Source organism: Marmota marmota, unplaced genomic scaffold (genome assembly GCF_001458135.2).
Source record: "Marmota marmota marmota unplaced genomic scaffold, marMar, whole genome shotgun sequence".
Classification (NCBI taxonomy): Eukaryota; Metazoa; Chordata; class Mammalia; order Rodentia; family Sciuridae; genus Marmota; species Marmota marmota.
In genome coordinates, this window is record NW_026000000.1 from 7,041,914 (window position 1) to 7,068,481 (window position 26,568).

The following is a 26,568-nucleotide window of genomic DNA, read 5'->3' on the forward strand; positions in this document are numbered from 1 at the left end:
TGGATGTGTAACTGATGTGATTCTGCAATCTGTATATGGGGTAAAAATGGGAGTTCATAACCCACTTGAATCAAAGTGTGAAATATGATATATCAAGAACTATGTAATGTTTTGAACAACCAACAATAAAAAATTAAAAAAAATAAAAATAAAGAAAAAAAAGGAAATTAAAATAGAGCTGGTCAAACATTTTTACAGTATGACCTAGGCATGAGGTTAGCCTGTACAATTGGAACGTTAGAAGCAAGGTCTGTTAGCCCTGATGGATGCTGAAATCAAAGGTTCAGGTGGCCACCTATCCTCCATGAAGACAGATCTGCTCCTACCATCACCACTGTTATCTCCTTCCTTAGGATTCGCCAAAAGAGCAGCTCTTTTTCTTTTTCTTTGAGAGTTAACCCTTGAATATTTGGTCTCTAGAAAAAGACAGTGGATGGGCTGGGGATGTGGCTCAAGCGGTAGCGCGCTTGCCTGGCATGTGTGCGGCCCGGGTTCGGTCCTCAGCACCACATACAGACAAAGATGTTGTGTCCGCCGAAAATTAAAAAATAAATATTAAAATTCTCTCTCTCTCTCTCACTCTCTCTCACTCTTTCTTTAAAAAAAAAAAAAAGACAGTGGAAAAAAATAGAGAGGGATTTAAAAAAAAAAAAAGAAACTCCAGTTAGACAAAACAAGGCTAACCACAGCAAAATATATTAATTTAGGCATGCAAGACCACAGGTGGGGATGGGCTTGGGGTTTAGGTCATGAAAGCATTTAAAAGCCTGAAGTTCCCTAGAGACTCTGTTTAGGTACTTGAGAGAGAGAAGGTGAAAGAATTGGGGGTATCAATAAGACATACAGAGTAGTTGGTAGTATCTTGAGCACCAGGAAATACTTGTAGAAGAGGCATTTCTGCAGAGGAGAAGAGAGAATATTTGGCTTACACTCTGAGGATGAATGGGTTATCTCTTTCCTGAAGACCTTAGATCTGATCAGACTAAGATCATCTCAGGATCCAAGATTCATCAGGTGAGGATGCCCTCCACCACTGGGCCAAGTCAGTCAGAAACAGAAAGATAGTATTTGATACTTTGTATTCCTGAGGACTGCCCAGGTCAGACTCTGGACCTAAGACCTTCATGCAGCATCAGGAAGTCTCTCTGGTCTTCTACCATCAGTTGTCTCAAGTCTTCCTCTGTCCCACACACCAATTCTCTCCCATAGAAAAGAAACTGGAGCAAGTCAGGACTGACATTCTCAATGCCAAAGCAAAGGGGACAGGACCCATCTGCTTAGCATGCCTGTTTACCCTCGTCTTAAGACTGCCAGCGATGTTAGTCAGTTAAAAATGACTAGTGTTTGTCCACTAAGTTTATTTTTAGAGTAGTTGGTAGTACTTTGAGCACCAGGAAATACAGTGTTTAAAGACAGTTTGTCTACTAAGAAAGAGAACACAAAAGAGAAATGAGAACTCCCTTTTCCATATTATTCACCCTTCCATAGATCCCAGGCAAGCCCTCATAAATGTAACAGGGAGGGTGGATGGGTGGGTTCTTTGTCTCATGAATTCAAGGAATGAAACACATGGATACAAGTGTCAGATATACCAAAGTAACAGGATTTATTAGAGTAATGGGGAAAAAGCAGAGCTCCCAAAGACAGAGGTGTCCCAAGAAATGGATGCCTTGAGGGGCTTTTCATTGAGAAGAAAGTTGAGCAGTTTTAGCAGAGAGAAGGTGGTAACCAGGCCTGGACCAGAAGTCTAGACATCAGGAACCTTGGACCATTTGCCATTGTGGTAGAGAAAATTTTCAAGATCCTGGAGAATTTGGAAGTCAAATATGCCATTTTCAGGACAGTGACTGCTACTGTCCAGCTTGCGTAGGGGCTAGGCAGTAGGTCTGACTGTGTCTTGGAGACCCAGGGTCTGAATATGTTTGGAAAGGTACCCTAAGGTGTATCTCATAGAGCCTTTGATGGGGTCTGGCTCATCCTGGACAAAAAGGATTAAGGAGGGCCTCTAAGGACTCTGGCAGAGAGAAAAGCCAAATCAAGGGGCATCCCCACAAGAATTTTGGTTTCTCTGAGGGTGTTCCAGGAACAATCAATGGAATGACAGGCAATTGTTGGGTGTCCCAAAGAAAGCAAGTTGTTGCCACCCAGTGGTGGCAGAGGTTTCTCTCACTCAGTGTTGGGATTTGTCAGAGAAACAGCATCCATGGAGAGAAAAACCATGGCAAGGATTTGAGGAATCTGTGTTGAGAGCCACAGCGGAAGGGGCCCCAGCAAACTTCCAGCTGCCAGCAAACTTCCAGCTGCCGGCTGATGATTGGCTCACAGCGGCCCCAGCAACATCTAGCTGATTGGCTCCTCGGCCCCAGCAACATCTAGCTGATTGGCTCCTCTGCGGAGATGCTCATTGGGCTGTTTCCCTGCCCTTTCAGACCACGGAGCTGCTCATTGGGGGACTTTTTTGGCTCCGCCCACGTGACCCAGCCAATCGGCCTCAAGAGCAGGAGGATTGTGGGAGGTGGAGAGAAGCTTGTGTGGGAGAGAGAGGCTTGTGGAAAGCCGGTGGTGGCAGTTGAGGCTCTGAGGGTTTTTCCTGAGAGGCTGTTTTGTTTGGCGTGTGTGGTTCTAAAAATAAAGTTAGTTTCTTTTGACAAGTGGCTCCTGATTGTGCCCAGCCAGACTGCGGCAAATCTGGAGGAGTCAGAGGGGGTCACTCACCCAATAAGTGATGGCCAGTGGTAGATGTGAAGTCGCACAACGTGAGTGGTCATTACTGGAGCTGCCAGAGAGAGAAATAGAAAGAGAGAGGGAAAGAAAGAGAACAGATGGAGGTCAAGGTAAGGCCCAAAGAGGCTGCCCATGGTGGGAACCTTGAACACTGGTCCTGGGTTTCAATACCAACATGTAAGGAAATAAAGAGAGGTGGCTCAACAATGCAGGTTTATTTGGGACAATCCTTCAGAGGGGGCCCAGTGGAAATGAGACCCCTCCATTCATGATTTTTTTAAATATTTTTTTTTTAGTTGCAGATGAACACAATACCTGTATTTATTTATTTATTTTTATATGATGCTGAGGATCAAACCCAGTGCCTCACATGGGCTATTCAAGCGCTCTACCACTGAGCCACAATCCCAGCCCCCATGTATGATATTTTTTAAAACTCAAGAAAATAGGAATTAGAGGGGTTTGTTTGTGGTAGGGGATTGAACTCAGGATGCTCTACCACTGAGCTATATTCTCAGCCCTTTTAAATTTTTACTTTGACACAGAATCTCAATACATTACTCAGGCTGCCCTTGAGCCTCAGCCTCCTGAATATGTAGGATTAAAGGTGTACATCAAAGTACTCGGCCTATACCAACTAGGTCTAAAGCCAGTATGTAACTTAATGGGGAATACTAGAAGCAGTTCTATTAAGATCAGGAGCATTGCAAGGATGACCACTATCCTACTGAACAGAGCACTACAGATATTTAATGTAATTAAAAAAGAGGAATAAATTAAAGGCCAAAAATGTTAAGTAATAAAACTATTTCTAGTGCAGATAATATGCTAGATATAACTGATGTGAAAACCCTTGTGAACCCTGATAAAACTAAGAAAAGTACATAGTAAAATAGAAAGATATAAAATTAGCACAAGAATAGAAAGATATAAAATTAGCCTTCAAATAAGCAAAAAAGCAAACTATTAAAGAACACAATGGAAGAAAAATTTCTACTACAATAGCAATAAAGTATATTTAATACTTAGTAACAAACTTAAAAACTTCTACAAAATTTTAAATACATCTACATAAAAGGAGACTTAAACCTGGGCACAGTGGCACATACCTGTAATCCCAGTGACTCAGGAGGCTGAGGCAGAAGGATTGCAAATTCAAAGCCAGTCTCAGCAATTTAGCAAGACTGTCAGCACTCAGCAAAATCTGGTCTCAAAAGACCTGGTAATGTAGCTCAGTGGCAAAGCATTCATGGGTTCAATCCCCAGTAAAAAAAAAAAGACTTAAAAAAACAGAAAGATAAACCTGTTCTTAGAATAATTCACATTCTAACGTTGTCAGTTCCACCTAAGTTAATTTATAAATGTAATACAATCACACTAAAATACCAACTTTAAAAAGAATAAGCAAGAGCCAGGTGCAGCGACACAGGTCTGTAATTCCAGCAGCTCAGGAGGCTGAGGCAGGAGCCAGCAACTTAATGAGGTCCTAAGCAACTCAGTGAAACCCTGACTATAAATAAAATACAAAATAGGGCTAGGGATGTGGCTCAGTGGTCGAGTGCCCCTGAATTCAATCCCTGGTACAAAAATAAAAAAGGAAGAAGAAGAAGAGGCAAGGGATATTAAATTAAATAGAAATCAAACTTGAAGAATAGCCAGAAAATGAATGATTACTAGTTCTACCATACATGAAAACCCAGCATCAAGCCTCCGTAATTACAAGAGTATGGTACTGATTGACACATAAAAAAACCCAGAAATAGACCCAATTAGAGATGATAAAGATGGGCTCTCAAGTTACTGAGCCAAATATGAACTTTTTAAATAAACGGTATTGGAACAACTGAGTAGTCATGTAGGAAAAGATAAATTAGATCAATACCTAATGCCATACATACAAACTCCAAATGGATTAGAAAGATAAATGTAAAAAATGAAACCTTACAAATAAAAGAAAACATGGATGAATACCTCTAACTTTGGATTAGGGAAAGGAATTTCTATTTTTATGAGGAATGCTATTGGGATTTTGATGGGAATTGCATTAAATCTGTATAGTGCTTTTGGACATTTTGATAATATTAATTCTGCCTACACAAGAGCAAGGTTGATCTTTCCATCTTCTAAGGTCTTTGATTTCTCTCTTTAGGGTTCTGTAGTTTTCACTGTATAGATCTATAATCTTTCACCTCTTTCATTAAGTTCATTCCAAGATTTTTTTTTTTGAGGTTATTGTGAATGGGGTAACTTTTCTCATTTCCTTCTTAGAGGATTTGTCACTGATATACAGAAATGCCTCTGATTTAGGTGTTGATTTTATATCCTCCTATTTGCTGAATTAATTTACTAGTTCTAGAAGTTTTCTGGTGGAGTTTTTTGGGTCTTCTAGGTATAGAATCATATCATCAGCAAACAATGCTAATTTAAGTTCTTCTTCTCTGATACATATCCCTTTAATTTCTTTCATCTGCCTAATTGCTCTGGCCAGTGTTTCAAGAACGATGTTGAATAAAAGTGGTGAAAGAGGGAATGCCTTCAATTTTTCTCTATTTAGAATGATGTTGGCCTGAAGCTTAGCATACATAGCCTTTACAATGTTGAGATATGTTCCTGTTATCCCCAGTTTTTCTAATCCCAATAGCATTCCTCATAGAAATAGAAAAAGCAGTCATGAAATTAGTCTGGAAAAAAAGAGACCCAGAATAGTTAAAGTAATCTTTAGCAGGAAAAGTGAGGCAGGTAGCATCTCTATACCAGACCTTAAACTATACTACAGAGCAATAGTAACAAAAACAGCATGGTATTGGCACCCAAACAGACTGGTAGACCAATGGTACAGAATAGCAGACACAGACACTAACCCACAAAATTACAATTATGTTAGACAAGGTGACAAAAACATGCATTGGAGAAAAGAAAGCCTCTTCAACAAATGGTGCCGAGAAAACTGGAAATCAATATGCAATAAAATGAAATTAAACCCCTATCTCTCACCAAAATTTAACTTAAAATGGATCAAGGACCTAGGAATTAAACCAGAGATTCTGCATCTAACAGAAAAAAAAAAGTTGTCTCTAATCTTCATCATGTGGGATTAGGCCCCAACTTCCTTAATAAGACTCCTTTGGCACAAGAATTAAAACCAAGAATCAATAAATGGGATGGAATCAAGCTAAAAAGTTTCTTCTCACCAAAAGAAACAATCTCTGGGGTGAACAGAGAGCCTACATCCTGAGAGCAAATTTTTACCCCTCACACATCAGGTAGAGTATATAATCTCTAGAGTATATAATAAACTCAAAAGCTAAACACCAAAAAAATAAATAACCCAATCAAAAATTGAGCCAAGGATCTGAACTGACACTTCTCAGAAGAGGATATACAATCAATCAACAAATATATAAAAAATGCTAAGCATCTCTAGCAATTAGAGAAATGTAAATCAAAACTACTCTAAGATATCATCTTACTCCAGTCAGAATGGCAGCTATTATAAAGACAAACAACAACAAGTGTTGGCAAGGATGTGGGGGAAAAGGCACTCTCATACACTGTTGGTGGGACTGCAAATTGGTGCAGCCAATATGGAAAGGAGTATGGAGATTCCTTGGAAATCTGGGAATGGAACCATCAGCTATCCCACTCCACGGACTATACCCAAAGAACTTAAAAACAGTATACTACAGGGACACAGCCACATCAATGTTTATAGCAGCACAATTCACAATATCTAAACTGTGGAGCCAACCTATATACCCTTCAGTGGAGGAATGGATAAAAAAAAAGTAGCATATATACATAATGGAATTTTACTAATTCCATTTCATTTCACCCAATGAAAGAAAAGAAAATCATTCATTTGCAGGTAAATGGATGGCATTGGAGAAGAATGCTAAGTGAAGTTAGCCAATTCCAAAAAACAAATGCCAAATATTTTCTCTGATATAAGGAGGCTGACTCATAGTGGAGAAGGGATGGGGAGCATGGGAGGAATAAATGAATTCTAGATAGGGAAGAGGGAGGGGATAGAAAGGGAAGGGGCAGGGGATTAGCAAGGATGGTGGAATGTGATAGACATAATTATCCAAAGTACATGTATGAAGACACAAATTGTGTGTCAACATACTTTATATACAAACACAGATATGAAAAATTGTGGTATATATGTGTAACAAGAATTGTAATGTGGGCTGGGGATGTGGCTCAAGCGGTAGTGCGCTCGCCGCGCTGTGTTCGATCCTCAGCACCACATAAAAATAAAAAGAAAAATGGTGTGTCCACCGAAAACTAAAAAATAAATATTAAAAAATTATGTTTTTAAAAAAAAATTGTAATGCATTCCACTGTCATTTTTTAAATCAATAATAAAAGGATTTCTATTACTCAAAAAGCAAGTCAACAAAAGATTGCTAAATTTGCTTTAAAATTTGTATTTTTCATGTGAAAAAAAAATTTGTTTGTTTTTTGCAGTATAAGGAGTTGACTCCAGCAGTGCTATCCACTGAACTACAACCCCAGTCCTTTTTATTTTTTATTTTAAGACAGGGTCTTGCTAATTGCTAAGGGCACTTCACTAAATTACTGAGGCTTACCTCAAACTTGTAATCCTCCTGTCCCAATCTAACAAATTGCTAGGATTACAGGTATGTACCACACCCAGCCTCAGCCCTTTAAAAAAAAATTGAAATGTTCTCACTAAGTTGCTTAGGCTGACCTTGAATTTGAAATCCTCCTGCCTTAGCAACCTGAGTAACTGTAATCATAGGTGTGTATCACCTCACCTGGTTAAAAAAGTTTTTAATTTCATGAGAAAGAAACCCATATAACCAAAGTTAAAAGACAACTGACAAAGCAGGAGAAAATATGTATAACATTCCACAGACAAAAGACTAATATCCCTTATATATAATAGATTTTTAAAAATTAGAGAACAGCCAGATGTGGTGGTGTACATCTGTAATCCCAGCAATTTAGGAGGCTGAGGCAAGAAATTGAAAGTTCAAGGCCAGCCTCACCAACTTGACAGGGCACTAAGCAACTTAGTACATAATAAGGTATATAATATAAATACAATAAAAAGATCTGAGGATATAACATAAAGGTAAAGTGCTCCTGAGTTCAATCCTTACAACCAAAGAAGAAAATTCTAATTAAAAAATGTGCAAAAGACATAAAAAATTCACCATAAAAGATACATAACAGCCCTTAGGGGCTGGGGTTGTGGCTCAGTGGTAGAGCACTTGCCTAGCATGTGTAAGGCACTGGGTTCAATTTTGAGTACTGCATATAAATAAATGAATAAGATAAAGGTCCATCAACATCTAAAAAAATTTTTAAAAACATCCCTTACACTTATGACTAAACTGTTCCAATTCATTTATAATTGGAGAATTAAAACAACACATTAGATTGGTGAAAATTTTAAAGTTTGACAACACTTTCTGATGGCAAGGTTGTGGGTCAATAGGCATTTTCATATCTTTTTTTATTAATTTTATATATATATATATATATATATATATATATATATATATATATATATGACAGTGGAATGCATTACAATTCTTATTGCACATATAGAGCACAATTTTTCATAACTCTGGTTGTACATAAAATATATTCACACCAATTCATATCTTCATATGTGACTTTGGATAATGATGTCTATCACATTCCACCAATATTTCTAACCCCATGCCCCCTCCCTTCCCCTCTCACCACTCTACCCCATCTAGAGTTCATCTATTCCTCCCATGCTCCCCCTCCCTACCGGAATATGAATCAGCCTCCTTATATCAGAGAAAACATTCAGCATTTGGTTTTTTGGGATTAGCTAACTTCACTTAGCATTATCTACTCTAATGCCATTCATGTACCTGCAAATGGCATGATTTTATTCTCTTTTATTGGCTGAATAATATTCCATTGTGTATATTTACCACATTTTCTTTATCCATTCATCCACTGGAGGGCATCTAGGTTGGCTCCAGTTTGGCTATTGTGAATTGTGCTGCTATATACATTGATGTGGCTGTGTCCCTGTAGTATGTTGTGTTTAAGTCCTTTGGGTATAGACTGATAGCTGGGTCAAATGTTGGTTCCATTCTCAACTTTCCAAGAAATCTCCATACTGCTTTCCATATTGGCTATACCAATTTGTAGTCCCACCAGCAGTCCAGCAGTGTATGAGCATGTCTTCTTCCCCACATCCTCACCTCTCCAATGCCATCCATCTACCTGCAAATGAATGATTTTCTTTTCTTTTATTGGGTGAGTAAAATTCCATTATGTATATATGCTACTTTTTTTTTTATCCATTCCTCCACTGAAGGGTATATAGGTTGGCTCCACAGTTTAGATATTGTGAATATGTTTGTCTTCATAATAGCTGTCATTCTGACTGGAGTGAGATGAAATCTTAGAGTAGTTTAGATTTGCATTTTTCTAATTGCTAGCGATGATAAACATTTTTTCATATATTTGTTGACTGTATATCATCTTCTGAGAAGTGTCTGTCCATGGCCCATTTATTAATTGGGTTATTTGGTTTTTTTGGTGCTTAGATTTTTGAGTTTTTTTATGTACCCTAGAGATTAATGCTCTATCTAATGGGAATTAGATAGATGAAAGAAATTAAAGGGATACACATAGGAATAGAAGAACTCGGAATTGGCACTATTTGCTGATGATATGATTCTATACCTAGAAGACCCTAAAAGTTCTACCAGAAAACTTCTAGAACTAGTAAATGAATTCAGCAAAGTAGCAGGTTATAAAATCAACACCCACAAATCAAATGCATTTCTCTATACCAGTGACAAATCCTCAGGAAGGGAAATGAGAAAAACTACCCCATTTACAATAGCCTCAAAAAATAAAATAAAATATTTGAGAATCATCTTAATGAAAGAGGTGAAAGATCTATACAATGAAAACTACAGAATGCTAAAGAAAGAAATCAAAGAAGACCCTAGAAGATGGAAATATCTACCTTGCTCAAGTAGACAGAATTAATATTATCAAAGTGACCATACTTCCGAAAGCACTATACAGATTTAATGCAATTCCGATCAAAATCTCAATGGCATTCCTCATAGAAACAGAAAAAGCAGTCATGAAATTCGTCTGGAAAAAAATTAAGAGACCCAGAATAGCTAAAGTAATCCTTGGCAGGAAGAGTGAAGCAGGTGGCATCACTATATCAGACCTTAAACTATACTACAGAGCAAAAGTAACAAAAACAGCATAGTATTGGCACCCAAATAGACCGGTAGATCAATGGTACAGAATAGAGGACACAGAGACTAACCCACAAAATTATGATTATCTTATGTTAGACAAGGTGCCAAAAACAGGCATTGGAGAAAAGATAGCCTCTTCAACAAATGGTGTGGTGAAGCCCCTGGCCCTGGAACGGGAGTAAGTTTCCTGCTCTTTGTACCGCATGTGGAGGCGAGTACCACTGAAGTATGAATCAGCCTTGTGGGCTTTCTGTCAGCCCTGTGGGCTTCCTGTCTATCTGCCCTCCTGAGAGCCTGGGACAGATTGTACTTGCTGATTAGTTGGCCCAGCTGGGCCTTGCATGACCGACCTGCAAAACCTGACCTAGTTTGCCTAAGGCTGCTCGAGACCGCTTCCTGTAAAGTGTGTGTGTGTGTGTGTGCTTAACCCTGAGGGTGGGAGGATATATAATAGGGGGGTAGAAAAAATAAAAGTTGTCTCCTGGATGAAGAACCTTGGTGTCCTGTGTCCTTTAACCTCGCCGTCCCTCGCCGGACTCGGCTCCTTTGGCCGGACGCGGCAAAATGGTGCTGGTAAAACTGGAAATCCATATGCAACAAAATGAAGTTAAACCCTATCTCTCATCAAGCACAAAACTCAACTCAAACTGGATTGAAGATGTAGGAATTGAACCAGAGACACTGTGTCTATTAGAATTAAACCAGAGACACTGTGTCTATGTCTCCATCATGTGGGATTAGGCCCCAACTTCCTTAATAAGACTCCTTTGGCACAAGAATTAAAATCAAGAATCAATAAATGGGGGCTGGGGATGTGGCTCAAGCGGTAGCGCGCTCGCCTGGCATGCGTGCGGCCCAGGTTCGATCCTCAGCACCACATACAAACAAAGATGTTGTGTCCACCGAAAACTAAAAAATAAACATTAAAAAATTTCTCTCTCTCTCTCTCTTTCTTAAAAAAAAGAATCAATAAATGGGATGGACTCAAACTAAAAAGTTTCTTCTCAGCAAAAGAAACAATCTGTGAGGTGAATAGAGAATCTCATCATGGGGACATTTTCATATACTGCTGTGAGAATAAAGTACTACAACCATTCTGGAGAGGAATTTGATAATACCTAAAAAATAAACTACATGTACATTTATCTTTTGACCCAGCAATCCCAACATTATTAATCTACCCTAAAGATATGCCTACAACATTCAAAAATATGCACAAGGCTATCCACTGTTGCACCATTTAAAATTGTAAAACAATAAATGCCACACATAAGAAAACGATTGAAAAAACAACAATATATTCACATAATGAGTCCAGATAGATATGAGGGGGAAAATGCTGTGAAGAAAAATGAATGAGAAAGACTTCTATGAACCAGTTTGGTATAAAATCAGGATAAATTATTAAATGTAAAAAGAAAAGTATGGTATGTTACCATTCATGTTACAAAGAAGAAAGTATTTACCCATTTGTGCAAAATAAAAACAGGAGGATAAATCAGAAACCAATGAGATTGGTTATGCACAGGGAATGACTGGAGTGGGGCAGAAAATATGGGAAAAGGAACAAAGTAGTAGAGATGAAGAGGTAGCAACACTCCTGAAGAAATGTCTGTGTAGTTCTGATTCTTAGGACTATGTTGATGTTTTACCACAACTTCAACCTCCACCCTCAAATGAATAATTAAAATCATTAAGCCTGCAGGGGAGCCCCCAAATGAGTATAAATGAATTGCAGTTAAAGGTGTGGGGAAGAGAAAAAAAATAACTGAGGGAACTAAACAATGTCCTGACTACATATTGTAAGCTACGACAAAGAGAACTATATGCAAAGACAAAGAGAACTCTGACACCACGTATAAATGAATAAGTAAAATAAAGGTATTGTTTCTACAACTAAAAAAATTTTCAAAAAATAAGTGAATTTTATATGAATGCTATCTCCAGTTTTAAATGTAAAAAATGAAACACATACAAAAGCTAAAATAATTCTTTACTTGCAGACCCCTGCTACCAAAAAAAAAAAAAAAAAAGTTAAAAAGCACGCATATAACATGTACCAAAAGCCAACATTCTGGATCATAAATCCAATCTGTACAAATTAAAAGAATTCAAATAATATATTTGTATTACATTATAAATAAGTAACAAAAGATCTCTAGATATTCTCCAAATTCATAGAAACTAAGAACTATGTTTCAAAAAAAATCCATCAATCAAAAAAGAAATCAGAAGGAAAATTAGAAAATAATTTGAACTGAGTAAAAGTGAAAACAAAATATCACAATGTGTGGGAGAACAATAAAGCAGTACTTAGGAGAAGATTAAAGCACCAAATACCAATATGATTAAAGTAGAAATGTTTCATATCAATGACCTTAGCTTCTCCAGAACAGTAGAATGAAACTGACCAAATTATGCTATGAACATATATGAATATACCACAGTGAATTTCACCTTTATGTATATCTATAAAGCACTAATTTTAAAAACTATAAATAAATAGAAGGAAGACAAGTAGAGAAAGGGGAATAGGGAGAGGACGGGTGGGGAAGTATTAAGGACTGAAGTGGAGCAAATATATTCTATGTTTTGTATGATTAAGTCAAAATGAATCCAAATATTATGTATATAACTATAGTGTACTTACAAATATGTACAAAATAATTAGAAAGAGAACAAATTAAACACAAAATAAGCAGAACAGAATTAATTTTTAAAAAATCACAACAGAAACTGATGAAATAAAAATAGAAAAACAGGAGAAGGGGGCTGGGGTTGTGGCTCAGTGATAGAGCTCTGCTGGCCTAGCACGTGTGGGGCGCTGGGTTAGTTCTCAGCACCACATAAAAATAAAATAAAGGTGTTGTGTCCAACTACAACTAAATATATATATATATATTTTTTTTAAATATATATATATATTTGAAATATATATATATATATGAAATATATATTTTTTTTCTTTTTTCAAATATATATATATTTGAAAAAAGAAAAGAAAAATAGGAGAAAATCAATGAATGCAAAATCTGATTCTTTAACAAGTTTACTAAATTAGGTTAAACATTTTCTAAAAAGAAGATGCAAATTACCAATGTCAAGAGCAGGAGAAATGACATCATTACAGATTCTATAAATATTGAGAGGATAATAAGGGATATTATGAATAACTCTATATCAACACAATTCAACAAGAGGAACACAAGCCTTAAAAAACACAAACTCAAGCTCATTCAAGAAGAAAAAGAACCCGAACAAATCCATTCTATTTCATAGGCTGGGCTATCATAACAATGGTATTCTCTTTTAAAAAAACTGCAGAGGAAAATAGTTCCAACTCATTTCATGAGGCCAGGATCATCCTGTTGTCAAAACCAGATGCAAACATTATAAGATAGAATTACAGGCTTATATCCTTCATGAACACAGATACAAAATTTCTACACAGTTTTAGTACACAGAATTCAACAACAGGTTAAAAATATAATACAATATGAAGAAGTAAGGTTTGTGTCAGAAAAGTTGGTTTAACATTTAAAAATCTATTTAATTCACACATTAACTAAACAAGAAAACTCATATTTCAAGCAGAGAAAGCATTTCACAAAATCAAATACCCATTCTATAAAAACTATGAGCAAACTAGGATCAGAGGGAACTTCTTCAATATGATAAAATCTAAATAATGGTAAAAGACTAAATACTTCCCCTAATGTAAGATACCATATAAAGATGTCTCCTTCTCATGATTTCTATTTATCATTATACTCAAAGTCCCAACTAGTGAAGTGGGACGATAAATAAATAAATAAATAAAAATTAAAAAGCATCCAGATTAGAAAGAAAGAAGCCAAACTGTCTTTATTTTAAAGACATGATTGTCTATGTGGAAAACCTGATAGAACAAAAATAAAATAAAACAAAAAATATAACTAATAATAATAGTGAGTTTATTTAATTAAGTTAATAAACTAAAGCAACCAATAAGTGAAGTCAGTAAGACTTCAGGATATAAGATCAACTAACAAAAAAACTTTCTATATACTAGCAAATAACAAATGGGAATTGAAACCAAACAATCCCATTTAGGACAGCATCATATATATGAAAATACATAATAAGTATTCAGGAATAAATATTTAGAGAATAAATCTGATAAAATATGTGAAAGACACATACATACAAAACTACACACACACACACACACACACACACCACACCTTTTGAAAAAGAATAATAAAGTTGGATGGTTATGACTACCTGAATTCCAAGAATTATAAAGTTATAGTAATCAAAAGAGCAGGTCATTGACCTAAAAATAGACATGAAAACCAATGTAATGGAATACTCCAAAATAAATTCACATGTATATTCACAACTCCTTTTTGATAAAGGTGAAAGGCAACATGGCAGCAGAAAAGGATAGCTTCTTCAACTGGACATCCACGTGCAAAATAAATAAATAAATTGAACAAATTTGGATCAGTTATACACCAAAAATTACATCTAACTCAAAACTACCCATAGATCTAAATATGAATCCTAAAACTATAGAACCTCAAAGGGAAAACAAAGAAGATCCTCTTTGTGACCTTAGATTAAACCAAGATTTCTTAGATTAAACCAAGATTTCCTAGATATAACACAACTGTTAAAAATTTAAATTGGACTTCAACAAATTTTAAACTTCTGCTCTTCAAAAAGAAACTGTTAGGACAACAAAAAGATAAGCCAAAGCTTGGGAGAAAAATTTCAGTGTCCCCCGCAAAAGCTCATGTGTGAGGCAATACTAAAACATTCAGAGGTGAAATGACTGTGACTTAAACCTGATCAGTGTTAATCCACTGACAGGGATTAACTGGGTAGGTAACTGTAGGCAGGTAGGGTGTGGCTGGAGAAGGTGGGTCATTAAGGATGTGCCTTTTGGGTAAATTTTTTCTTCCTGATGAGCTAGTCTCTCTCCCTGCTTTCTGATGCCATGTCCTTCACCATACTCTTCTGCCATTATCTTCTGCGTCATCTCAGGCCCAGCACAATGGGAGTTGGCTGTTTATGGACTGAGTCCTCTGAAACTGTGAGCCAAATAAACTTTTCCTCCTCTAAAATTGTTCTTTGTCATGTATTTTGGTCACAGATATTAAAAAGCTTACTGAAACACTCAGTAAAATATGTACTGATTAAAGATACACACAAAAGGAATTCTCAAAACTCAACAAAAAAAAAAACCTTTGGTTTAAAAAATATGGGTAAAAGATCTGAATAGACACTTCAACGAAGAAGAGTAAAATAAAGCTCACAAAGATACTATCATTTGTCATTAGATAAATGCAAACTAAAACCACAATGAGATATTACTACACATCTATTAGAATAACAAAAATCAAAGATATCAAGTGTTGAAAAAGATAGGAGAAAAAACACTCTTCCATTCTTTTCCTCAACTATATCTTCTTTTTTCCAGCCAGCATTAACCACCAATCCAAATTTGGTGTAAATGATTCCTCTGCTTTTCATTATTCCTTTATTTGCATATGTGGTATTCTTTCTTTTGTTCCTTTTTATCTTTATTTAAGTGGAATCACAGTGTATGTGTTCCTCTCAGATTTGCTTTTTAAATTCACCACATTTCACATGAAGATATTATTAGTTTTCCTTTCTATAATCTAGTTTATAGAATTCCATTCCAATATGACAAATATACTTACATATACCACGATTTATTCATTCTACTGTATTCATTCGAGTTGTTTCCAGAATTTTTATATTATCAACAGGACTATTATGGATATCCTTCTCTCTGTCTTGTCCAGGCATTTAATTTTATAGTTTTTCTTGTTTCTATGGTGCTGCAGATTGAACCCAGAGCATCCCACATGCTAGGCAAGTACTATACCACTGAGTCACATCCCACCCCCATACATTTTTGTTATCTTAACTTTTACAGTGCTGGGGGTTGAACCCAACACCTTGCCCATACTAGGCAAGTGCTCTACCCTTGAGCTACATTCCCAGGCCCTGTATTTCATTTTAAAACATATTTTATATAATAACTTTATTAATATGGAAACACTAGCATTTTCACGTTACTATTTGCCTGGTACATATTTTTTAACTCTATTACTTTCAACACAGTTGGGATCTTTATATTTTAGATTAGGACTTTTTTTTGGGGGGGGGGGTACCAGGGATTGAGCTCAGGGGCACTCAACCACATCCCCAGCCCTATTTTATATTCTACTTAGAGACAGGGTCTCACTGAGTCACTTAGCACCTTACTGTTGCTGAGGTTGGCATTGAACTTGCAATCCTGCTGTCTCAGCCTCGAGAGATGCTGGGATTACAGACATACACCACCCCACCTGGGTTAGATTAGGACTTTTATATCAGTATTTGATGTCGACATTTTTAAAAACTAGCCTACTGATTTTGGTCTTTCAATTAGCATTTTGTCTATTTTATATAATCAAGATTGATTATATATTCATTTCTATCTCATATTTTTTTTAAAGAATTTTAATATTTATTTTTTAGTTTTCAGAGGACACAACATCTTTGTTTGTATGTGGTGCTGAGGATCGAACCTGGGCCGCATGCATGCCAGGCGAGCGCGCTACCACTTGAGCCACATCCCAGCCCCTCTATCTCATATTTTGTGGTGTTTAATTGTTTTGCTTTCACTAACTCCCTCTTTTATGTATTAAATGGAAAAGATGGAGTCCTTTTATAATTTTTCTCTACCATTTGAAGGTTATATAACTATTTCGAATTTGAAAAGACTACTATAAAAATTTAAATGATCATATTTAACACAAAATAAAATCTAAAGCTAATCACATCTGTATAGTTCTCATGAACAATACTAAGAACCTTAGTACTCTCATTTCAAGTAACTCTACTTGACTTACATTATTATTGTTACCAGGATTTTAATCCTCTCTTGATTTTCTCAAACCTTCTTAAGTGTCTAAATCAGATATTGCTTTATTTAGTGAATGTTTAGACTTACCAAGAAATGTGACATTTTGTAAACCATTCCATTATTAGTGCCCTCAGAAAAGACACAAGAGATGATTTCTCTCATCTCTATCATGTGAGGAACCACCAAAAAACCAGCTATCTGCAAACCAAAAAGAATGCCCTCACTAGATGCTGGATCTGTTGGTTCCTTGACCTTGTATTTCCAGCCTCCAACTTTCAGAAATAAATTTCTATTGTTTAAGCTATCCAGTTCATTGTATTCTGCCCCATCAGCCTGAACTTTTTAGGAAAGATAACAAGAATGGAAATTAAAAGATGTTTAACATCATTAGGGAAATACAAATTAAAACTACAGTGAAATAGTGCCAATACCTATTAGAATTGTAAAAAAGAAACAAAAGCAACTCAGAAGATATTAAGTGCTGATCATAGGGCATATGACTGTATATTAGTCATACAAAATGGTATAGTCTCTGGAAAACAGTCTTAGCAGTTTCTTATGGAATTAAATATACACTTATTACATACTCATCAATTCCATTCCTAAGTATTTACCAAATGAAATGAAACCTATGTTCCCATAAAAACATGAAGGCTCATAAGGCTTTATTTATAATTGTCAAAACCTGAAAACTGCACAAATGTCCCTCAATTTGGGAATGAATAACTATTGATACCATACAATGAACCATTACTTGGCCATAAACAGGATAGCTTTTGATACATGTAACAATATAGAGAAATCTCAAATGTATTATAGGAAAGAAAGCAGACTTAAAAGACGTATTATTCCATTTATATGAAATTCTTGGAAAGCAAAATACAGGAATAGAAACAGGACAGGGGGTGGTAGGAGCTGGGTACAAAGGAAGGGTTGACCACAAAAGTAAGAGTACAAGAGAATTTTGGTGGGTGATAGAATTGTTCTGTATGGGTTTTGTTTGTTGTTTTTGGTTTTTTGAGATAGGGTCTCACTGTGTTGCCCAGATGGTCTTGAGTTCATAAGCTCTAATGATTCCCCAACTTCAGCCTCCTGCCACTAGGCCCCACCCTGTATTACATATCTTGATTCTGGTGGTGGTTACATGGCAGTAAATGTTTGCCAATATTGGCAGAGCTATCTACTTGTTGAGGGTTGAATTGTGTCCCCTCAAAATTCATAGATTAAATTCCTAATCACTAGAATCTAAGAATATACCTTATTCAAAGGCAAATACAATCAAGTTCAAATAAATTAGGGAAGACCCTAATCTAATGATTTGTCTTTATAAAAAGGGAAATTTGAAGACAGAAACGTGGAGATGTTGTGAGGAGATGTGGGTGATGGATGAGGAGATGGTGTGATTAGTCAATGAATGAGAAAGACTAATAGCCAACTACCAGAAGCTAAATGAAGGACACGGACAGATTCTAACAGCCTACAAAAGGAACCAATACTAAGGAATCCACACTAAAATCTTAGATTTCCAAAACTGTAAGACAATAAATTTCTGTTGTTTAGGCTACCCGGTTTGTGGTACTTTGATACAGCAGCCACAGTAAATAAATATGTAAATTTTATAATATGCCCATGTAACCACCACCAGAATCAATACTTTTAATAAAAATATTGAAGACATTTCAATGTTACTAGTTTGAATATTAAGAGTGTGAAAACTATAAAAAGTTATCAAGTTATTTTATACTCTATATTGACATGGTTGCAGATCCCCAAATGACAATGATTCTTTAAATAAAATAAAAATCTTTTGCCAACAAAGAACTTAATGACAATGAAATTCAACTTGTAGAGCAGAGATAACAGTTTTCGAAAGGAATTTTAAAACAAATGATTACATTAAAGAGAAAGATGAGATTCCCAGTTTCAGCTCCAACACGTAAAGGGCTTATAAGGAGCTTATTCCACTCATATCAAAAAAAAATAGCTGAATGAACTGACACCACAGAGTTTTCTTGGAGCCATCACAAAAATAAGGCAAACTACTACCTTAAAATCTGTAGCGATATATAGAGAGTCACAGCCAAAAGCTACTTACCTAAAGTAGAAGTCTCTGAAGTCACAAACTAGAAGGAACACTTAAATGGTAATTCTGTCTGGTAGATAATGAGTATGCACTAGCAGGAGACAGAAATTCCTGAGGACCACAATCTTAGGGAAACCTCCATATTTTCATGAGTTTTATCTCTACAGAACTCCACTAGGTTCTCATTGTGAAGAATCAAGAAAGGTTCCCTTGTAGCTTAGACATAGGCAGGGGGAAAATAAATACTATAAAAGAACCAAAACACTATCCATAACAAAAGCCTATTACCTTTACTGGAGACCAGGCCCTTCAAGCCTTCCTATGGGATTAGGTAGTGAAGAGAGATGCTAATATATATTTTGAAGACTGTAACCTAGAGTAAGGATGGCCTTAAGCCTTAGCCTAAGCAACTCCATTTTAAAACTCCAGTTTGAAACCTGCAGTCTCACCAGGCACACCTACAAGCCCTCCAGTATGGCCCTCAGGCATAAACAAGTGACTTCTCCTTAACCTGACAAACCCAGAGTAAAGTCTCTGGCATGTTGCCCTTGCCCTGATAAGAGGAAGAAGCAAGAAAATCAGGATGGGGACCACCAGATCAGATGCTTTAATCTGAGGACGAATGACCTCACTGAGAAATCCAGTAGCAGCTGATAGGGATTGAAAGGGTGGTCAGAAGCCCCAAAATTTAGTGTAAATGATGGAGCAAGTGAACAGACACTCAGCCAGCCAACACCGATGCACACAAGCCTGAGAGCCTGATGAGGACCTAGACTGACATCCCAACTTTCCTCATCTGCCTGATCCTCTGCATTGTTCTCACCACTCTCAAACTCTACAGTAGCTTCTTGACTCTGGTGATAAAAAGACTTCTCCCTATGACTACCTCCTCAGCCAGTCGTCAGCTCCACCCCAAGAGAAGCCTGTCTTGATTCCTGATCTGATCACCATGGTCTGAATGAGTGTGCTTCTGCTGGACTTAGAGCCTAAGGCTTGAGACTTCTGATCTGACACTTGAGCTTAGCATGCAGCGGGAATGTCTGTCATGAGCCTGTCATGATTAAGTGTATTTGCAGTGCTTAGAATTAATCTAGAATTGTTTGCTGTGAATTGATTATGTCTACTGCAGTGCCTAGCATTAAGGATTGTCATTCTCTTGATTAAGAACCTACAGAGTGAAATTGTATTGAGTGATTTGAGTGAATAAAGCATTGAAAAGGGCAGAAGCACATGGACATTCTTTATCTCTCCCCTTTGAGTGCATAAGTCGCACCTTTGCCCATCGAAACACCCAGGGACATAGACTCACTAAAAGACTGATTATTTTATTTTATTATTTAATAATAAAACTATAGAATATTTCCCCTCCCCAAAACCTTACCACCAAACTAACAAGGCACAGAAAACTAACAGTAGATTACAATGGAAAGGTCTGTCAACACCAAGACTCTGAGGAAGAGTTCTTAAGGAAACCCAAACACAACAGAGGAGACAAAATATAAAACTACAGGAATCTGAAGTCTCTGGCACTTTCAACTATAGCAAACATTACACAATCCAAGGCCACAAAACACACATTAACAAATTCAAAGAATAGAACTGTCTCATATCACATTAGAGTTAAACCAGAAATCAGTACCCCAGAATAGCTGAAAAAAACAAAATGTCTAGAATTGAAATAATACATTTTAAAATAACACATGGGTCAAGAAAAATGTTTCAAGAGAAAATTAAAAGATTTTAACTAAATGAAAATACAACTTATTAAAATTTGTGGAATACCTAGGAAAAAAATTATAGCATTAAAAATATGTATTAGAAAGAGAAGATCTAATAGCAATAACCTAAGTTTCCTCCTAAGAAACATAGGGAAAGAAGTAGTAAGCAGGAAAAAAAATTAATGAATTAATACTAAGAAAAGGTACAGAGCTGAGCACAGTGGCAAATGCCTGTAATCCCAGTGGCTTCAGGAGGCTGAGGTAGGAGGATAACGAGTTCAAAGACAACCTCAGCAAAAGTGAGGAGCTAAGCAACTCAGTGAGATCCTGCCTCTAAATAAAATATAAAGAGGGCTGGGGATGTGGCTCAGTGGTTGAATGCCCCTGAGTTCAATCCCGAGTACCCGCCCCTCCCCCCAAAAAAGAAAAAAAAGGGTATAGAATATGCACAAGTCAAAGGCAGGCCAAATGCAGACATTAATAAAATTAAAAATACAACAGAGATGAAAACTGTCTTTGAAAAAACCAATAAAACAGAAAAACTCCTGGCAAGACTGTCAAAAAGAGAGAAGGCATAAATATAGAATGAAAAAGCAGCATAATAATAGACACGGCAGAAATTTGAAAACATAAGAGACTACTTTAAAAATTCATGTGATAAATTAGAAAATATAGGCAAATAGACAATTTTCCAGAAAAGCATATGTTTATAATTGACTGGGAGGATTAAAAATATGTATGGCCTTGGGCAACTGTTAGGTTTGTTGTTATAATGTATGATCATTTTTAGATCCTATAACATAATCATATGCAGTAAATTAGGCTGGGCTAAAGATGATCCCTGAAACAGTAGCTGAGAGACAGAAGTAAACTGTAATAAAATGATATGAAGAAGCCATATTAATCAGTTATTTATAAGGATTTCTAAGAATTATTAGAATCAGTGCTGAGAAAATTAAAACAACAACTCTCTAAAATAAATGTTCTTTGTCTTTCCCAATATCCAGAGCTTATCAGGTTCAGACAATTTTACAGGCAAAGTTCTACAAAATAATTCAGGGTTAGTAACATGAATAGATAAGACAATTTTGAATAACATATTTAACAATATGTTGTGAAAACTTACAGTTAACCCTTAAAACTGAGAAAAAATAAAATCCTCCATTTTTCTCAGGTATTTTGTCATAATGCCAAAAAGATAATGAACTAAGTGAGGTAATGCATAAGTTATTGGCTTGATTGTGAACATTGCACAGTGCATGCATATGTCAACATCATGTTGTACACTATAAATATATGCAATATTTGTCAATTAAAAGTAGTAATAAAAAAGGACTTATAGTAAATAAGCCAGTGTAATACTGACGTAGGGAGAGACAGATAAACAGATCAGATTATCATTTTTCACTCACACACACACACACGTGCACACACACATATTATATAAATATATATATGATACATGATGGGCACGATATTATTTTAATGAGAAAATATTCAATAAGTGGTAGTATTCAGACAACCAATTATCTATGTAGGGAAAAAATTAGGTCCCTATACAACATAAGGTCAGAATAAAGTAGGTTATGCTGAAGTGGCAACTCTTCAAAAAAAATAGTAAAAGTGGTTTAAAATATTTCTCATTCATTGTTACAAGTTCACTACATGTCAGTAAGGGAACCATGCTCACTATAGTCACTCAGAGATCCAGGTTGATGGAGCAATAATGTGTAGAAATGATTCTCTATTCATAGCTGATTGGCCAAAACTAATACTTATGGTCCCATCTACTCAAAAAGGGCCAGGAAAACCATCCTATTCTATGCACAGAAGATAAATCTCTAGCAAGGAGCAGTAATGGCAAGATTAGATGGCAAATCCATGTAATCCACTGCAACAAATAATCCTTTACATTTCTTGACACATTTTTATTTCCCAACTCCACTGCATTATTTTCACATCATCTGGAAGGGATAGACTCTCTTTTGCAGACTGCTGTCCTAAGAAATGATAATCTCCAAAGAATTTCCCTTCTATGGAAAGTCAAAGAGCTAAGCTAAGTCTCTTTCCAAGTGTATAGTGCATATATTCTTGGGTACACATAGTTCTATCTCCAGACTAACTATTTTTCCTTTGATAAAGACCACAGGCACTATGCTAAACACTTAGCATTTATTAACTCATGTAAACTTGAGAACATCCTTTGAGATTAGTACCATTATTATTCTCATTTTAAATTGGAATAACTAAGATATAGAGAAGTTAAGTAATTCGGCTAGTAATGTGAAACCAGGCACTTCTGTTCCTTCAAGGCCCAGCTAAAATCCCCTTGCAAGAACCAACCCTACTTTGCTACAGTTTAATTATTCCTAATCCAGTGCTCTCTTGCAACCTTTTCTCCACAAATTCCTTCCATCCTCCTTCCTGTCTTTCTCTAGGCTCTAGTTCTGAATTCACCAGAGACTGTCCAAAAGGAAAAGATCTGTTTTCCCTGCAGGATTAATCTGACTAGTGTCACCTTTGTCCTCTCTATTTTATCTCTACAATCTGAAGAATCTTACCACATTGTCCCCAAATGACTTTCAGAGTGAAAGTATAAAGCTCACCCAGGAAAGGATTAGAATTTATTTATCACAAAGGCTACCTTCTTGAAGCTTCCTGAAGAACAAAATGACTGTCAGTACCTCTGGGCTAAAAGATGCTATGAGAAATTCTGGACAAGAGCAGGAAAGAAAGGGATAAGGGGGGTGAGAATGGGAAATGGGCATAGGAGGAGGGATTTAAGATCTACCTCTACTTCACTAGTGGCAGGTGCTATGCACTGAATTCTGTTGCCTGCCATTAATACACTGAAGCCCTGGCCCTTACTATGATGATGCTACTTGGAGATAATGCCTTTGGGAATTAATCAGGATTATACAGGGTAATGATGATGGTTAGCTCCTGATGGCTTAGTGTCCTTACAAGAGATACCAAAGAACTTGTTTATTCTCTGTATGCATGTGTCTGTGTGTGTATGTGTGTGTGTGTGTGTGTGTGATGTGCGCATGCCTACGTGCACATCACATGAAGTCACAGTAATAATGCATGAGAAGTCTGCAAGATAGGAAGAGGCTGTTATGATTTGAATATGGTCTGTCCCCTGTGAAACAAAAATTTAATTCCTATCTAAGAGATTAAGAGGGCAGAAATTCAAACTGACTGGTGTATAGAGGTGGGGCCTCTGGGATGATTAGGATTAGATAAAATCATCATGATTGAATACTAGTGGTTTTATAAGAAGAGGGAAAGAGACCAGACACAAACTTAGATGCTATCCTGCCTCTTGCCATGTGATGCCCTGAGCCTATCTAGGGACTCTGCCTCTCAATCTTTGGCCAGACCTGTGAGCCAAAATAAGCCATCTTTTCTTTATAACTTAACCAACCTGTGGTGCTGTTATTAGCAACAGAAAACAGATTAAGATAACGGCCCTCAACAGAATCCAAGCATGCTGATACCTAGACTGACAGAAAATAACTTCTGCTATTTTAAGTCACCCAATCTACAGTATTTTATTATGTCAGCCCCAGGAGACTAAGACAGTAGATATTTTACATATTACCTTAATTTTCCAATCACTGCATTTGTTTTATAATGTTTAAAATGGGATTCAATTGTCTAATAGCTATAAGCCACTGCTTTTACCCCAGCAATATCTCCTACGGAAGACAAAACGTCTATATTATTTGTTCTGATTCTGACAATAATTAAATTCTTCTCTTAAATGAATTCCTAAATGTCTCTAAACCCAAGTACACTCTTCCAACACTAAAAGACTGAAACAGGATGCCCTCTAAAGTGCTTTGCCACACAAAGACGGCTTAAAATGTGTGAATAAGGTTAAAAAAAATTAAGGATATTTGGAATACAGAAGGGCTTTTATATTCTTGCATTGAAAAAGATATCACTGTGTGTATGCATATATATATATATATATATATATGAATATATATTTGCTTATATATATATGCATACACACACACACACACACACACACACACACACACATATATATATGAATGAAGCCGAACAAAGTCTAAATAAACTATTCTGACTCTGGATCTCACCAAATCATTTGGTAGTACAAAATCTACACGCGCCACTACTAGATGCACGGATATGGTTACTAGACTCAGTCACTACTACGAAGAACTCCCTCAGGGCTAGAGTAGTAGCAAATACTCAGAAGTTCAGAAACCAGGATCCTTGATCCCACAAAAATGAAAATTTTCTTTCTTGCTGATCCTTCTATAATTCTGAATTTCAACTGGTCAAAGGGGGACCCTAATTATGACCTTTGTATTATAAGCAAGATCCAACTAGCTCCACTGACAAAGATCCACTTAGTGTTATATGGAACAATTTAATTCCCAGTCAAATCTAGATTTTAACAACTATAAATTTTGTTATAACTTATTTCAGAATATGCAAAGTACAAATAAAAAAACTAATTTTAACACAAAATAATTTTCATAGATAAATCACAAAAAAGAGATATTATACCTTATCCAATATCCCTGCTATACTAAAGGAACTTCAAACTATATGTAATTGAAAACTTAAAGCTTTTCTCAGAAAATCTCCATATTAGAGGGTAGAAGGATTTAACAAAGCAGTATAAAATCGTGAGTAAGCTGGGCAGTGGCGCATGCCTGCAATCCCAGTAGCTCAGAAGGCTGAGGCAGGAGGATCACGAGTTCCAAGCCAGCCTCAGCAAAAGTAAGGTACTAAGTAACTTAGTGAGACCCTGTTTCTAAATAAAAATACAAAATAGGGCTGGGGATGTGGTTCAGTGACCAAATGCCCCTGAGTTCAATCCCCAGTAGCACCCCCATCCCTGCAAAAAAGGTAAGTAATAAGCAAGTCACTAAAAGGGAACACAATTATTATTTCCCATTAAAATTAAATAATATGGTTATGACAAAATTTGCATGTCATTTTAACCTGCTAAAAATCATTTTCAAATATGATTTTGCACCATTAACACAATGCTAGAGATCTGCTTCAAAGGAATTTGGTGGAAAGGAACAAGATGGAAAGAAAACAGGAATGGAAAGGAGATAGGTTCATGAATTGGAAATTGAAGAAAAGTGAGGAGCACACTGGGATTCATTATCAATTCTAACATATGCTTGAAATTTTCTCCATTAAAAAAACTTTAAAACTTTTTATACTTTTCTGATAAGCAAATTTAATCCTTATAACCTAAAAATATAGAAAGACTAGTACCTTCCAATCTTTGAATTTTTGCTTTCACAGAAATAACAGCTTCAAAGGGTGAAACTCTCAGCTCAAAACAAGTTCCAGTCAATGTTTCAATGAAGAGTTCCATGGTATCACAGAAAGAAAGTTTATAGTAATATGGTCCCACGTTATCTTCATTGAAGAATGGAGGCTCTTTTCTGTTGTCCATCACTTTGACTTTTCTAATTCCTCTGGAATAAGTCGTAGCCAACTGTATTGCAGTTCTAGCCAAATCAACTTTGAACATTGGTAATATGTACTGTTGTTCATGTTTTGAGTTTTGTACCTAAAAAGAAAGAATAATTTTTTAAACAAGTTTCATTCCCCTAAAAATTTTCTTAATAATTTTATGACTAATCCTGAATTTTTCACACTTGCCTCTGAAACCACTCTTCAAAATAAACTATAACATTATTAAGAATAGGCACATGTAGATATAGATAGATTTTTTTTGTCTCTGTGTGTGTATATGTCTGTTGAGAGCCACAGCCGAAGGGGCCCCAGCAAACTTCCAGCTGCCAGCAAACTTCCAGCTGCCGGCTGATGATTGGCTCACAGCGGCCCCAGCAACATCTAGCTGATTGGCTCCCCGGC

The 26,568-nt window shown here is 36.3% G+C and overlaps 2 protein-coding genes and 1 long non-coding RNA gene across 9 annotated transcripts in view; 1 reads left to right on the forward strand and 2 right to left on the reverse strand.

Moving 5' to 3' along the window:
• Marchf8 (membrane associated ring-CH-type finger 8) overlaps positions 1-26,079 on the reverse strand; it is a 224,908-nt gene extending 198,829 nt beyond the window's left edge. The window contains exon 1 of the mRNA XM_048807466.1: positions 25,960-26,079. The gene's annotated coding sequence lies outside the window, so the exon portion shown is untranslated. The remainder of the gene's footprint in view (positions 1-25,959) is intronic.
• The window catches only part of Zfand4 (zinc finger AN1-type containing 4), an 86,499-nt gene that overhangs the window by 46,154 nt on the left and 13,777 nt on the right, over positions 1-26,568 (reverse strand). For 5 of the 7 annotated variants that reach the window (XM_015498891.2, XM_048807454.1, XM_048807456.1 and 2 more), the window contains one exon: positions 25,960-26,260. In XM_015498891.2, the coding sequence (XP_015354377.1) occupies positions 25,960-26,221 (262 nt within the window). In that variant the 5' untranslated portion in view covers positions 26,222-26,260. Of the gene's footprint in view, positions 1-25,959; positions 26,261-26,568 lie in introns of those variants that run through there. The other 2 variants (XM_048807462.1, XM_048807458.1) reach the window with 2 other exon arrangements.
• Positions 10,173-14,860, forward strand: LOC125618037. Its single transcript, XR_007349234.1, has 3 exons — positions 10,173-10,370; positions 11,421-11,423; positions 14,849-14,860. It is a non-coding gene; the product is annotated as an uncharacterized LOC125618037 (long non-coding RNA).